The following is a 16,276-nucleotide window of genomic DNA, read 5'->3' on the forward strand; positions in this document are numbered from 1 at the left end:
AATAATCCAAACCACAGATATTTGATGGGAGGGAGAAATCTGGGAAGAAGGAAGGTTGAAAGGGACCTAAGAGCCATATTAGGCAGCAATTAAACATGAGTTTGTTTTAGAAAAGAAGTTTATGTTTCTTTTGGGTTCATATGAAAAAGTATCACTTCACTGGAAAGGGAAGTAAGTCATATTCTTTCTGTGGCCCAGATCCTGCTCCCATTGATTTCAATGGTAAAAATCTTTTTGATTTAGCTAGTGCAGGATCGAGGCTACTGTGCCTGGAACACCCTGTTCTGCTGAAGTGCCTGTTTTGATTATCCATGGGCTTGTCTTCACTGCAGTGTCAGCTCAAGGTAAGTCTTGACCCAACCTGACTCCTGTAGACACACAAATCTCTAACTCCAGTTAAGTGGTGCCTTAAACTCAAGGTAGCTGGCCTGTCAGAGAAGGTGGCTGAGGTAATATTTGATCCACTGCGCTGCGCCAACAGGAAATACATACCCGTCAATGCAGTGCTACACTTTTTGGGGAGGTGGTTTTATTAATTTGACTTTTGGATCAACTGGGCGGGTCTTCACATCCGCTCAATCGATCCAGATAAAATGACATGATGGCAGCGAATTTGCCACCATCAGTGTAGACATACCCTGAGGCCCCAAGTGCTCAGCATGTCTCAGAATTTAGCTGTATTATAGTTGTTATAAGTATTATTGTATTGCACTTTGTTTTTTGTAGTTCTAGGAGTGGAAATGCTGCCAGAAGTATTTTGTTCAAATGCATTGTAACTTAGTCCGCACCAGTGCAAAATAACCAGTAGGAAAGCACTTCAATCTCCCAGGACACTCTATAGCTGACTTGAAAATTGCCATACTTCTATTAAAAAAAACTTCAAAAACAGACTGGCGAGAAATTGCAGAGCTGGAACTCCTATGCAAACTTGATACAATCAGACTGGGTCTGAATAGGGACTTGGAATGATTATCTCATTCTCACCTTCTAATCAATGGTTGTGAATAGGCCTCATCTACTCTAACTGAATTGACTTTGTTAGCACTTGCCCTCCCCACTGTTATGTTTCTTACCCTTGTTACCCTTCTTACCCTCCTATCTGTGATTTCCATTTCATGCATCTGACTAAGTGGGTTGTAGCCCACGAAAGCTTATGCCTGCAGAAATTTGTTAGTCTTTAAGGTGCTACAGGACTCTTGTTTTTTGCTAGACTTTGTTTCCTTCATACAAGTAATTAATCTAAGAGTCCATTCTGGTAATTGAAAGCTTGAATTACATTAATTACCTTCCTTATTGTTTTGCACAGAATCAAACTGGCCACACCAATGGAGCAATTCTACAGCTCTGTTTACCGAAGAGCATTACCAAATCTTTCTGCCTCAGTCCCAGTGCCTTTCCCTCTTTCTCTCACGTACAAGTTAAAGCATAACCCGTTGCTCTGTAATATTTTGGGGCAATCTCATTTAAAGTAGCAAATGGAGTTTTCCTTTCTGTAGGACAAATGCAATCAATCACAACACATAATACATTTATTTTATTTGTAAGTTGTCACAGGAAAAGTGATATTAAAGCAGCTATTTCCAACAAAGTCTAGTCTCTCTAATTACCTGCATGCATTTGCATCACTCCTACTTAAGCCACCCAAGAATTTCAACTATCAATATCCTTCGTGTAAAATCCCTTTACATGGAAAAGAACTGTCCAGAAACACAAGGTAGCACAGACCACTCTGTTTTTAGACCTATGTGCTGACAATGGGATACCTGACTCTTATACTTGGGTTTTTTTTTTCTCATCAGTTTTCTTTTTCATATTTCTTCTTCTTTTTTTAGTTCTTATCAGCTGCAGCTAAAAAAACAAAATTGGTAAGCCTGTTAGTTTGTTCTCTATGGTTAAGTGTTGCATCATGCACAGCCATTTGTGAGCTGGAACATGAATTAGAAAGTTAGTGAGAAATATGATCTGCAACAGTACAGTCTTGATAATGACACTTAAATTAATTTGATTCTCCTAGTCCTGAGTTGTGAACACTTACACTAGATTACTGACCAAACTGATATCTAAAGTCTGTGCTTAGCAGACACTTTGGCCCAAATCCTCAAACTTATTTAGGTGCCTAAATGCCTAAATCATTTTGAGGAACTGGGCTGTAGTCCTCAGTCTGTGTCAAGCAGAATAAGTCTGATTTTATTTCATTTATTGTAATATGCTCTTCATAATACAGTGGCGTGAGGTGTATACTGCTGTCCTCTGAACTTGTCTATGTGCAGAATCTGAGGTCGTCCCCCCAGTGCCTGGTTTACAAAAGATGTAAATCTTACAACACCATGCAGGTAAAGAAGCTTTTTCACTGCTCTCAAATCATAGAAAGTATTCACTAGGCAAACAGAATATCCAATTTAAAGAGCAGAACAAATATTGGTGTGGTTTATTTCACCAATATTCTTTCCCCTGTCTAATCTACCCCTGTCCTCAGCAATGCCTGGACCATGCCTTGCTCATGCATTTTTCCCCTCCTTCCAACCATGGGACATCTGCCTGCCCTCCCACACTCTACCACATACGCCCCTGGGTACTGCCTGTCTCCACCCAGGGCACTGTCTCACCATCCCATTCCCAGGACAGGGTCCCAGCCCCCAGGGGCTCCTGTGGCACTCACCTTGCTGAGTAGGTTGTGGTGCTGGCCAGATCTGCCACCCTGCAGTGATCCCACAGCTGGTACCTGACCGCTGGTGACTGGGTGCTGCCAGCCCCAAGCTCTGTCCCCCCTCACTGGTCCCAAGCTGCCCCCTTCCTTTGGCTCCCAGACACTCTGGATCCAGAGCTCACTCTGCACAGGTGCCACCACCCTGCGGCAATGACTGATTGGAGGAGCCAGCCGAGGTGTCATTAACAATCTGGAACGTCCAATGTCCTGGGTAGACTCAGATTTTTTCCAGGACAGCTACCTAAAAAAAGGAGGATGATCTTGGTAAAATTGGAGTGGCAATCTTAAATTACCACCTAAGGGATGGGGCACAAAGACCCTCACCCAGGGCTGAAGAGGGAAAATAAATGCTCAGTGGCATCTTTCCCACAGAGTTCTAGGAGAGTCTTATTTATATCAAGTGTCAGGTTTAAAGTGTTGTATGTTAAGAGCTTTACAAAGGAAGCCATTTGCAGTGTACAACAAGAAATGGTATTAGTCCTACAAAACCCGAGAACACTACTACATAATCTTGAGCACCACCTATGAGCATCTAATCTATTAGAAAACTACAAATAGAGACATCTCTTTTTATAGACCACTCTGTAACAGCACAGACTGGTATCACTGGAGCAGAAGCTCTTGACTATAAAATCAAGGTACCCACAGAATCATTTCAAGAGGTACAATATAATGCAGTTGTATTATTCTTCTTACCATGTCCCATTGAAATCAGTTATGCAAATGCTCTATTCATTTTAATAAGGTATAGATAGGTGTTAATATATTTTAGCATGGGAAATGTTCAATCATTGGAGTTTGTCTAACTCCAGTGTCAAAAAGCTTTATTTTAAGCATAAAGTGTATCTGAAATGAAAATGTCCCCATCAAATTCTAGACTGATGCAATGGAAAGGGTTGAAACAAAGTTTCTTTCAATTTAATATTCAATACATTTTAAAACTATTCATTTTCCAATAGGACAGCCTTTCCACTGGGAAAAATGGAAGCATACATATGGATTATTGAGATATTTGGATTCTACAATGCTATAAATATTCAATCAGGGTTGAGGCCTCAGTATGCTAGGCACTGTACAAATGCCTAAAAATTCATGGTCCCTGCTCTAAACTGCTTACAATCTAAAAAGACCAAACTAGATAAAGGATAGAAGAAAAGGGACAAAAGATAAACAAAGAGATCAAGCTGATGTGACGTTATACCTATTAGTCCTTGTTTGTCTACTCTATCCTCCTCCAGCTTTCTCATCCTGTACAGCCCCCAGATTAACCAAGACTGGAGATGTCCTTTATTTCAAACAATCTCTCTCCCACCAAAGCCAGTCACGGCCTAGCCCAGCAGCAGGGAGTGAGGAAGCCAGAGGCCAAAGCAAACAATCAAGAGACATCCTCAAATTAGTGAAATGTCTTTTGAAAAACACTGGACAGTTTCTCATAATCCCTCAATCTGGTTTATTAGGACATTAATGATTCCAATACAGATGAGACTGAGAAAATAGTTAGATTTTAAAAAATTGAATGTTCATAATCTACAGTACAGTTCAGATTTACAATCTTTTTTTTTGTAACAGCAGAGTTTTAAGGTCCTGATTTCTAAATCAATCACATGAATCCAAAGTGCAAAGTAAGAACGTGGGGTCAAATTCTGCTTTCACTTACATTGGCATACATCCAGTGGTTACTCAGGATTCACACTGGTGTTACTGAAAGCAGACTTTGACCTGTGGAAATTAAAACTTTATTGGGTTTTGTCTTAATTCCCAAAACTGCTTTAGGATTTTAAATCTGTTTATTACCTTATAAATTAATACAATATTTGAAAATTAGGAATGAGATCATTTCAAAGCAAAAAGATTGTCCATTTAATCCAGTTCTATTAACATCTACAGGAAGTATGTGACAAAGTCACATTCCTGAGGTGCTGACTCAGGATTTACCTTGTCCTTTACCTTTGGTCATCATACAAGTTCCCAAGGGTTTATCATCTTAGGTGAGTATTGGGTCTTGTCAAAAAGATGGTATCCTGTATCCTCCCCCATCGTTTTACATTATTATTGTTTTATACATTTTGGGAAAACCATATGAGATTTTAAACACAAATACATTGTTTGAATTAAAGTGTAAGTAAGCTCAAGATTTGTTGACCATAGTTTTCTAGTGTGCTTTATGATTACGGGTCAGATCCAAAGCCCATTTATGTCAATAGAAATTTTGTTAGAATAGCCTTGGACTTTGGCGCAAGCTCGTACATCCCAGTTCAATACAGCCCTTAAGTAAAGTACGTGCTTAACTTTCAGCACAAGAGTAGTGCTTAAAAGTTTTAAACATAGGCTTAAGTGCTTTGCAGAATAGGAATAGGGCTAATCACATGTTTAAAGCTAATCGCATGCTTAAATATTTTACTAAATTGGGCCTAAGGGACCAGTTCTGCTGTCTTCTCAGGCAAAAAATGTACTGAAGTCCCTAACTTTTATTCTTGAATAAAAACTGGGGGATTGCACACTATCATGCATCTGTAATTGAAGCAACAAATAATATTTTAGCAAACTGTCCTCTCTGATTCCAATCCTTCAGTGTGTTTGACACAGATGGACCCCCTATTGCAGTCAGTGGAGTTTTGTATGGGCACAGTGGCCCGCATATGTGCAATGCATTGCACGACTGGGGCATATATGTTGGGTAATTTGGGAGGAAAGTTACTTAAGTAAACAAATGATTTTCTAATAACCTTTTAAAAACTGCCTTTATGGGGGTTGGGACCCCTCAAGGGGTCGTGAGGTTATTTTGGGGGGGCGAGGGGGGAGAGAGGTCACGAGTGGTCAGCCCCTGCACATGCCATGGCTGCAACTGTCAGTCCCGTGCATGGCTGACAGCCAGAGTGATTCAGAGCTGGGTGGCCAAAGCGCAGTGGCTGCTGACTGGGTACTCTGAAGGCAGCGCCACCCCCAGCAGCAGTACAGAAGTAAGGGTGGCATGGCATGGGGGGGGGTCATCACAGCCTGAAATATTTTCAAAGGGGGTCCCAGAAAAAAAAATTTGAGAACCCCCTAGCATGTCTAGAATTTTTCCAAGGTCATCCCTTTCTTTAAAAAAAACCCAACTCTTTTTGATGCTTCATTAAAAACATTTCTTTTTTGCTGGTCTCACTTTTTACTTTAATACTCTTCTGGCACAGTTTCAACTGGCCAAATGCCAGTTTCATTTCCTCCTGGTATTTATCGGTAGTTATTTTCCACTGTCAAGCAGTAACAGAAAAATAGACTAAATCTTTCTTTCCACATCCTTCTATGATAATGACATCTTGAATTTAAACTATAGCATGGTACTTACAACTTACACTGTGCTCCCAGGGATAAAATCCCTGCAGGTGTAAAAGATGATATCTTGTACCCACCCCATCTTTTTACTTTATTATTCCTCCATCTGTCATGCAATATAGCATATTTCTCAATGGTCTCTTGCACTTTTTTCACAGTGCTTATGAGCAACTTGCAGTGAAAAGCACAAAGAAATCACATGTTATTTTAGGTGAAACCATTTTAAATTAAAGTAACCAGTTTGTCTTTTTTTTGTCAAATGTTGCATTTAAAATTGAATATATATTTAAAAAACTTTGACAGACAATGAAATTTCAGTGTCGGATATTTTAAAGTACAACGAATCTTCATCATAACAATCAAACCCAGCAACAACCTGTATGTGTGTAATACACATTCTGTATTTGTCTTTCCAATGACATGTGGGGAGGAAGGGGGGAACTGTAGGTGAAATCTTGGCTCTTTTGAAGTCAACAGAAGTTTTGCCATTGATTTTAATGGAACTAGGAGTTCACCCTGTATGTCAAATAGTGTCTAGTGATGTGTGCTCCACATCCTGGCCTACATCTTATCCTTTATGCATATTTGTAGGATGCAGAATAGAAGACCAAGGAAATTCTGAAAGGCTCACCTAACAGTTTCCTTATGCTTCCCTGAGATTGTCTATACTGCACAGTTAACCTGGGTGCAAGCACCCAGGTCTGAGCACCCAGGTAAGTCTAGCAGGGGAAGGTGAGCCCCTAGCTGCATTACTGCATTACTGTGTCCTCACTGTTTCTGCACTCACCTGAATCTTTGTGCTCAGACACTCTAGGATTCCTTCACAGTCCACTGTGTCAATTGCAATAGAACTTGTCTATCCTTTTGGGGGTAAGAGTCGGAAGGCAGTGGAAGACTATCAGCACTTGAGTGATGTTAGCCTGAGTCCTTACTGCAAAGTGGGTGGGTTCCAGCCCAAGTTACAGTGGAACCCAGGCTCTAACCTACACCCCCAGCTGGATAAGATAGCTCAGTCTTAATGCACTTCCAAATCTGGGTCAGAAGATTAGGTTAACTTGGCAGTGTAGATGGGGGTGGGGTGTGTGGTGTTGCAGAGAAACAGTGTTGTCTTTAAACCATCTGGATTCTTGAGCTCTGGGGGCAGAGGAAACTGTGTCTACACAGCAAAAAAAAAAAAAAAAAAACACACACACAAACAAAGAAAACCCACCACTGCTGTAAGTCTCAGAGCTCAGGTCTACAGAACTGGGCTTGTGGGCCTTCTGCTACCACACTAAATGGAAAAAGAAAAAAAAAAGCTGTAATGGTGTTCCTGCTTGGGCTAGGGATGTGGGCTCTGAAACCTAGCAAAGGGGACATTGTCAGAACTGGAGTGGGAATGTCCACTCTGCTCTTTTCAGCGCTATAGCATAAGCCCAAGACTGTAAACCCAGGTTCTGAGATTTGCTGCTGCAGGATTTCCCCGTCACCCCCATAGATGTACCCTGTGGGTCTATGGGGAGTCAGCTTCTCACTGGTGATGTCTGGCCCTTCTTCCATTGTAAGCAGTGCATGTTTTTCCCAGCACCTGTGCCTGTGCAAACAGGGTTGCAAGCATGCAGCTGGAATTAATATTGCTTGCAGCAGCTTAAGACTTACATAGATCTCTGGTGGGCTGATAAGGAAATATAATATAGGATGATGCTGTCCTGGCATTCTGCAGAGCTTCAACCCTAGCTGCTGACTCACCCCATCCTCTCCCTTTCTGTGGCCCAACCCAATTCTGCCACTTTCTTCTCCCTTCTGCTTGCCTTAATGAACGGGATAACAAAGGCCCTAAGCAGGTCAATGAATCTGCGGTGATACTAAACTAAATAAGTGGTTTCCAGCTGCAAGGCCTGGGTGGCCTCAATGCAGACAGGTAGGAGAGCTCACACATTCCTCAGGGCCATTTCATACTCCCAAAGAGAAAACAAACTTTCTAATGAATAAACAAAACCTAAATCTCCCTTGTTACAACTAAAGTTTCTTTACTAGTTTAACAGAATTGATGGTGTTGGAAGGAGTTTACTGGAGGGTGGTTTGTGGGTTTTTTTGGTTTATCAAAGTGTTTTAGTTTTTAGTTGGATACTCTGGGCTTTTGAAATAAGTTATATTGAATAAATTAAATATTATAAAATGTATTTATATAATTAAACACCCAAAGCAAAAATCCACCTACTCTATGAATTAAATCAGAAACAAGGTCCAGCACCCCAACTGTAGATCCTCATTGCAATCCCAGGTACCCTGTGCATACTGGCAAATGGGAACAGTGGAAATGTAAATAATAATCATTACACTCATCCAAACAGGAAGGACTTACAATGAATTCTGAAAAGTTATAGAGATATGCTGACTGGACACATTCTCTGAGGGAGAGTTCCATGGGTGAGGTCCCACTGCTGAGAAAGCACAATTCAGACTGCTTCTGGGGACTCTGCTAAAGGACAACTCAACTCACATGAGTAACCTTGGTGGGACATGGGGTTAAATGTATTTCTGCAAGAAGTTTGGTGTTAGTACCTGTATACTCCAGAGATATCCAGGACTGACTGTCAGTTTCACTAAGGCTACCAATCAAAGGGACTTTAATGTGAGCGCGTATGTAATTTTCATCCACTTTAACATCCCTTTGCACTAACAGAGCAGAGTTTAGTATAAATTAGAACCAGGCCCATCCATGGGGCCAAACACATTGTAATATGATTGATTTTATATTACTCCTGTGGACAGAAAATGTTATAAACATTTCAGGGAATCATGCTTTAGCCTACATTTCTGCCATGGTTAAAACATGGTTCTCTAACATAGTTGTAACATGTTGTGGGAATTATTTTTGTCTCTGCAGCCAAGGATAAATAGTATTAGAATATGGATTGTCTATCAATGTGCTTAAATATGGTCATTTGTGTCACATAGACAGGGTCTAAGATTAGAAAACTCAATGATTGTTTCAGTTTTTTCAGAGCATTTTTGTTGATTTTTTTGGAGGAGGAAAACATAACTAGAGAAGCCTGCTGTTTAATATTTACAAGCAACCAATTGGTTACCTGTATCTCTAGTTTGCCCCTCCTCTCGAGGGCTGCACTGTGAGCTCTTTATTGGGTGTAAGAAAAGAGCTGCTCACATGCAAGAAATGGCTTTGAAGAGAAAAGACCCAAGAAGGAGCAGAGTAGTGTTGGCCTCTTTGTAACCAAGCAACAACTTGGGACAGAAATAGGCTGCACTTTCCTTTGCTATTCTGTTTCCTCCAATGCTTTTCCTCTGTACTGGAAACCGCACAAGCCACACGTTTGTCACCAGTTAGGCCGACAGATCGCTACGGGACTGTGCGCTGGCGGCTGCTGCTGCAGCTGGCTGGTTCCTGCTACCTCCCCCAGGACTCGGCTGCAGGAGTGTTGGTGGAGGAGGGGGGAAAGCAAGAGGCTTGGAGGCGGGGTGCAGTGTCCGGCTGCGGGCGGTAGGGGGCGCTGCTCGTCGGCTCTCCCCCTCCTGGTGAATAACGGGGCTGGCAGGAGAGAAAGGAAACGCGGTGGGGGAGGAGGGAGAGTGATTCGCTCTGCGACCCAGCGAGCGCTGAGTAAGCGCACAGACTAGAGCGGCAGGGCGGGTGCACCCAGGTGAAGGGCCTGCCCCCTCCGCAGGGGGAGAGCAAATCAGAGAGGGAGGGAGCGGATAAGACAGCGGCGGCCAGGCCGTGGGGCACGGCAGGCAGCAGGAAGGGCTGAACTGAAGTTGCACTGAGCAGCCCGCCCGCCCGCACTTGGGGAGGCTGCGGCGGGAGCCGATCCGGGACCACTAGACCCAAGCCCAGCCTGAGTGTGCGGGGCAGGGGGCCGGGCAGGGCCGGCTCCCGCTGCAGGAAGGGGAGCAGCAGCAGCACACTTGTGGGGGGTCCCGAGCGCCTGGAAGAGCAGGAGCGGCGGGGCTGCGCCCGAGTTGTGTGCGCGGAGCGGAGCGGCAGGCTGCTGCGCGCCAGCCCCGCGGCAGAAGCGCCCCCGGCGGCTCCCCTGGCGCGTGCGGGAGCAGCTTCCAGGATGCAGCATGAGGAGCTGTCGCCCCTGCAGAGACCCCGCTACGGCTGTAAGTGCCTTCCCGCCGCTCCCGGCTGCGGCCGCTGGTTTATGGGGGGGGCTGTTGCCGGAATGTGGAGGCCGGGGTTTAACAGACGCCCCCGGCGCTGGGAATCCGGTGCCCCCGAGACAGACACGTGTGCGCGGGGAAAGCGAACGCCACGCTCCCTGGGGACGGGCGGGCGGGGCGGGGCAGGGCTCGGCTCGCTGCCGAGGGACGCACCTGTTGGGGAAGGCGAGTTACCTGCTGCGTGTCGGAAATGGCCTCCTTCTCCGGCCCCATCTTCCCGCCCCCCCCGTTGCAGCAGGGGGCTTAGTTCGCGCCGCGGGTCAGCGAGTCCCGGGGGGATTGTGCAGGTGTCCGCCGCTAGCCTGGCCCAGTGCGCGCTCGTCTCGTTCCGATGGCGTGCCGGAGCAGCCCAGCAGCGCCGGGCACAGGCAGGGCAGGACAGTCCCAGGAGCTCTGCTCGCTGGCAGTGAACTGGTTATAAGGCGAAGCACGTGGCCCCGGCGTGCACGAGTTCAGAGAGTCCTGCCTTAGCGTGTGTGTTACATCGCGGGGGGGGAGCAGCACCTTAGAGCGACAGTAGCTCAGCGGCCAAGGGAGGGAAGAGCAGGGCTCGGCGTGTGGCAGGGGTGATTAAACCGGGAGAGTGGCTTTGACCTGAACGAGGGCGTTAAATCTGCAGACGCTCACGGAGCTGCTGCTCGGTCTGTGGTTCCCTCTGCCTGAGGTGTGGGCTCGGCGGTGCAGGAAAAGGGATGTGTGAAGGTCATGAAGTGAATGGGGAGCTGCTGAAAGGGACGTGAAACTTGAAATCTAGTCCGTTGACAAGACAACGTTAAAACTAGGTTTAGGTGCTACCCCAGCGCCATCCTGCCGACTCGCCTGGGTTTACACAACGTTTCCTGTCACTTTTTTGGGGGTGTGAGGAGTTGTCTTTCACACCCTGACAGGGCTGGGAAGAACAGGGTGCGGAGAACTGACAGTCCAAAGTAAGCAAACGGAACAAATCCATACACGTCTTCTCAGCACGCAGATTGTTAGTCAAATTGTATAATTCTAGCACTTGAATTTGGAGGACTAGCCACCAATACAAGAAGCATGACGGTACTTTCAGTTACAGGGACAATGACAATGTAAAACAAGTTCAGAGAAGTAAATGCAATTATTTTACCTACCATTGCTGTAACACCTAATCTGAGAAAGTTCTCCTTTGCATCAAAGAGTGATGATAATATATAAACCACTGAACCTCTTAATGTTGGTTTCATAGTCCAGTTTTGCTATATATGAAATGGTAGTACTAATGCTATCCTCTTTCCAGCATTAACTAACTAACACCTTCAAAATCAAAAAGTTTCAAACAGGAATGCTGGACGGAGGGTAAGGTGGCTTTCAGTGGTTCTCAACCTGCAGTCCCATCAGCACACAGCTGCAGCCCATGTGACATCCTCAGGGCCATACAGGTAGCATAAATATTGTGGTGATGTGGCCCATGTAACACAGAGAAAGCTGCATATGCAGCCCACAATGGTAAATAGGTTGGGAACCATTGCTATATATTCTCCCCATTTTACAGAGCAGGAAGTTGAGCTGTTGCAATGGCAAACAACTTGGCCAAGGTCCCATGGCAGGTCAGTGGTTCCCCATGTGTGTGTGTCAGACAAGTGAACCTGTTGCCTTTTGGTATTTTGGATTCCTGAGGCTACCACAAGATTGTCACCTATTAGCTTTATGTTGATGTGGCCATTTGACTGGCTGATGCATAGAGAACCTACCTGGTCCTCATCTTCAGTGTCTAAGCATCTCATGCTAATGGATTCTATGGCGTTTTGTTTTTGTTACCACACATAGAACTGAGTCAGTTTGGTTTACTTATTTTCTGCTCTTTAAGAGCTGGGTGGTTAGTGGGTTTTATTATAAAAATGGAAGAATTACAATTCTGTATGAGTATTAGTTCATAATTAACTATTAAATGTTTTGAATGCTTTTTAACACAATTGCTTTTTGAAACTTTCTGATTTGAAGGATAGTGTTGGCTACAGGAAGAGTGCAGTGTAGCTTGCAAAGATATTTTAAAAGGTTCTCTTAAAGTTAGGCTCCATGGTTCTGATTTTTGTTTCACAAGGAGCTGCTGGTATTCAGCACTTCTGGAAGTATCTAGATGTAAAAGGATTTGGGAGGTTAACTTTAAGACAACCATTTAAAAAAATCTTTGGCATAATATAACATCACACTTCTGTATTCAGATTTTGTATTCTGTTCTACTTTCTCCCCTCTCCTTGGAGTCAGGTATAATAACTGTTTTTCTCTTGCTTTTTTTTTTTTTTTCAGAAATCTTGCTCTCAATACTTCAATCAAATATATGCTAATATACAAATTATTTGCAAAACTCAAAACATTAAGCAATCCTATCTCTATGGTCTGATACAGCTTTTCAGATTTTAGCATGGCAGCTCTGATTTGTTCTGTGGTCTGCAACGTAACTTCATAAAGGCATGAAAAACATATCATACATAGACACCAACAGACCTCTAGCCAAAGGCTAATGTAAAAGATGGGGTGGGGAGATGATGTTCTGCCAAAGATGTTATTTGGCAAGGTCCTACGGAGAGCCCAGCCAGCTCAGCTGTCATGGTTTCTACCTACGGGCTGTCTCTGGACTGTTCTAATGCATCTTTCTCCTGCACTAGCCTCTAGTTAGTAGGTATGTGGTAAATGTTTCAAGCCTTAGTCACTGTAGCTGATATAGATAATGTGTTTTGGAGTGGTTGCCAAATGCATATAAGGAGGGATGTTCCAGTGGTTGGGGGGCTAACCTGGGACTTGAGGACCCGGGCTGAATTTCCTACTTTACTATAGGCTTTCCATGTAACCTTGCACAAGTTGCTTAACCTTTGTGCCTCTGTTTCCCATCTTAAAAATGGGAATGAGTACCTCAGAGGGGTGTGAGGATAAATATTTTAAAGATTGTGAGGTGCTCAGTTACTGTTGCAATGGGGAAGGGGACATATAAGTACCTTAGATATAGATACAAAATGAAGCTAGTTCTATTTTCTTCTGTGAATTACTTTCCTGGGACAGCTGAGTACCCTGTGCTAGGGAGTGGATATGTTTACTCTGATGGGAAGTAAGTGGTGCTTTATTGCTACCCTTCCTTTTCTTCTGCTTGTGGGTAGCTTTAACTCTCCCATGGGACCATAGTGGCTCTGCAAGTGTGAAAAAATAAGAGTGTTATAGTGGCAGGCTCCCAAGCCCCCCCAGCTTTATCTCCTTCCTGACCAGTATTGCTGCCTACTTTGAGGTTTTTTGCCCCCTTATAGCTCCCCCACTCCTTATACTTAGTATAGGGGAGTGTTGTGGCTGCTTTGTGGAGCTGCAGTTTCCTCTCCCAGGGGGATTTTCGCCAGTGTAGACCCTCAAAGACTAAAAGTAGAACAGATTCTCTTAAGTATGTGAGTGAAGTGGACCAATGATGGTGAAAAGTACCAGGCTGACAGGTAGACTTTCTCTAGACATGTAACCGGTAGGTATGTCAGAGAGAGAACCCTTTGAAGTCTATAGGAGTTATGGATGCTCATCACCTTAGAAAACGATGCTGTTTATTAAAAAATAGTTAAAGAACAGCAAAACTTTAGTAGTTTTCATATATCTTTAATGTTAACTATAAGATGGCACCTTTTAAAAGCGTACTTATTTGTAATACACCAGTATAGGTCTTAACTATAATTAAGAGTGTTTTAGCTATAGTTATGGCATCTAAAAGCAGAAAACCAAAATTTCCAGTTTTATAACTGATTTGTCTGTCAGTTGGAGGGGGACAACAACTTTTTAAAAAACCTCTCTAATCAGAAAATCTGATCTGGCATTAGCAGAACTTTTAATACCTCTGTTGTAACACATGAACTGTTTATATATAAATAAAAATACACATTCTATGCTGATGAGCCTTTGCCAAGCACAGTTGCCTGTGGTAAAAACAAATCTGACCAACATATCTGCAGTTGAGACTGCAGGTGGAGTTAACTTAAATAATTTATTAGGCTAGAAAATCACCATGACTTTTCTTTCCACTAGTGACCTGTTGGTACTTTAAGCACTTGGCCTCACTTAGACTTTTGACTTCAGATTTTTGGCAAAGGTTGTTGTAATCTTACATTTTGCTGTTCTCTCTCTTGGGAATGCAGGAGGCATGTTTGCTGGTCAAACTGATGCTGCTTTCAACAAGCTCAGTTTCAATGGAGATTATAGTTCTCTTGTCTCCTATGAAGTTTCAGGATAGATGCATCTCTTCCTGTATGTTGTTAGCAAGACTGTTCTACCGCTAAAAGAAAAAGATATATACAAGGACAGGTAGTCTATTGTAGCCTGACAGATATAGTGAGGAGAAGTCTGCCCTTGAACAGTTAAGTGCTAAGGCATTTCTTGTTAGTATTGTGAAATCTCAGTTTATTCTCTCGAGAGACTAAATTATGTCCCTAACCTGTTAAATAACTAACTTTTTGTTTTACAGTTCATGCGGTGATGCCAATAACTTGATCTGCAGTGATATAAGATATCAGATATTCATCTAGAAAAGGTTTTTTTTTTTCATCTTTGATGTCACAGTAGAAAGAATTAAACCAAGCAGAACAAAAATTAACTCCAAAGGGAATATTTTTCTAATGCCGAGTAAGGAAATGCATTGTACAACTGAAGGCAAAAGATGTGGAAAGGAGGACTCAAAACTTTCAACTATACAAGAGGTTTTGGCCTAATGGAGGGTGGTGTGGGGGGTGCGCGGGGGATATCAACTCTGCATACTGATAACAGTTTAAAAAGAAATGAGAAACTTCATTTGCCATTTAATTGGCTTCCATAAGACAGTCATGAAATTTCTAATGCATAAACTCATTTGAGCGGATATGTTAAGCATGCACATGATGTTTCTATTAGTATAAACCATAGTGTAGTTTATTGACTATAACAGCTTCATGGCAACTGCATGTACATTAACTGTTTTCCAATATGAATATTTCTGCCATTTAACTTTTTTCTAAACCTCAGATGCAATCTGTAGTGAAGACTGGCAGTAAACTTTTGGTTCACAAAATGACACAGGGTCAGAGCGTTAAGATATAAACTGCCTTTAAAAAATGAGTAGTGTACAGTGAAAATGCTGATTACTGGTGACAAAATTGTGAATGGAGAGCTATAATTTTGCATCTGCTGAATTTCTTTCATACTAAATGAAGTGGTGATAAAGACAGCCATGCTGGTGTAAATTATGCAGCTGTTTGTCTTTGAAAAACTTTTTCTTCTGAAAGCTTGATCTTGACATAACATGTACAGAAATGAATGATATCCAGGTTTTATGAAAGAGATTGCTACTAACAAGTTCCCACTTCAATTGTGAGTTATAAGATTTTAAAATACCATGTAGACAAGCTTATTTTATGTAATTATAGTGAAGTCATGAAGTTCTTACTTCTGCTAAAAGCCACTAGTTTAACTTTTTGAATCTTGCAGAAATAGCTGCCATTTCTCAATTTTAATTTGAGAACCTATAAACTGTCTGCATATAGTTCTTGTGGTGGATTTTGGGGAACAAGCAGCTGTTTCTCAAGTGCAACTAGTAAAATAAATTCTTTGTAAAACTTCGAGAGGGTCTGCTACGTGAAAACAGATGGATAAATACACTCCTTCAAAAATATTCTGTTAACTGTATCCTACATATGTATACTTTATGGGTGTACACTTTGCCTAGCACTTGTGATTATTGTGGCTTTGTGCAAACACTTTTCTGCTAAGCCATTTTTATTGATGGGTGCAATTTGGCAACAAAAAACAATGTTTATCTCCACCAGTCTTTTGTACATTGTTAATTATTAACTGTTGAGCAAGGACTTGAAAAGTTAAGTGCTTTGTTTAATCAAGTACCACAATCTGTTTGGTCACAGGAGCGATTACCTGCATTTTATTCTGCACAAAATGGGCTTGTTCCCCTGAAATCTCTCATGTGCATGGAAGACTGAACTGTTATGGTATATCTAAATGCTACTTGGAATGTGGTTGAAACAGGAAGTGATGATATTGCACTGGAAACATTACTTCAGTTCTACAGTAGTTTTCATTTATGCTGTAAAAATGAGTTATGCAGATCAGTGTGCATATCCT

The 16,276-nt window shown here is 42.7% G+C and overlaps 1 protein-coding gene and 1 long non-coding RNA gene across 2 annotated transcripts in view; one reads left to right on the plus strand and one right to left on the minus strand.

The window, feature by feature from the left end:
* Positions 1-1,291: 1,291 nt before the first annotated feature.
* LOC137166903 (uncharacterized) lies at positions 1,292-10,589 on the minus strand. The gene is made up of 3 exons (XR_010923866.1): positions 10,361-10,589; positions 2,660-2,948; positions 1,292-1,848 (listed from the first exon to the last, which is right to left on the minus strand). It is a non-coding gene; the product is annotated as an uncharacterized lncRNA (long non-coding RNA).
* The window catches only part of IQGAP2 (IQ motif containing GTPase activating protein 2), a 188,352-nt gene continuing 181,425 nt past the window's right edge, over positions 9,350-16,276 (plus strand). Inside the window, exon 1 of the mRNA XM_067568807.1 lies at positions 9,350-10,126. Within this exon, the coding sequence (XP_067424908.1) occupies positions 10,081-10,126 (46 nt within the window). The 5' untranslated portion in view covers positions 9,350-10,080. The remainder of the gene's footprint in view (positions 10,127-16,276) is intronic.

The sequence above is a fragment of the Emydura macquarii genome, unplaced genomic scaffold (assembly GCF_026122565.2).
Source record: "Emydura macquarii macquarii isolate MOO-44397 ecotype Brisbane River unplaced genomic scaffold, CSIRO-AGI_Emac_v2 contig_2897, whole genome shotgun sequence".
Taxonomy (NCBI): domain Eukaryota; kingdom Metazoa; phylum Chordata; order Testudines; family Chelidae; genus Emydura; species Emydura macquarii.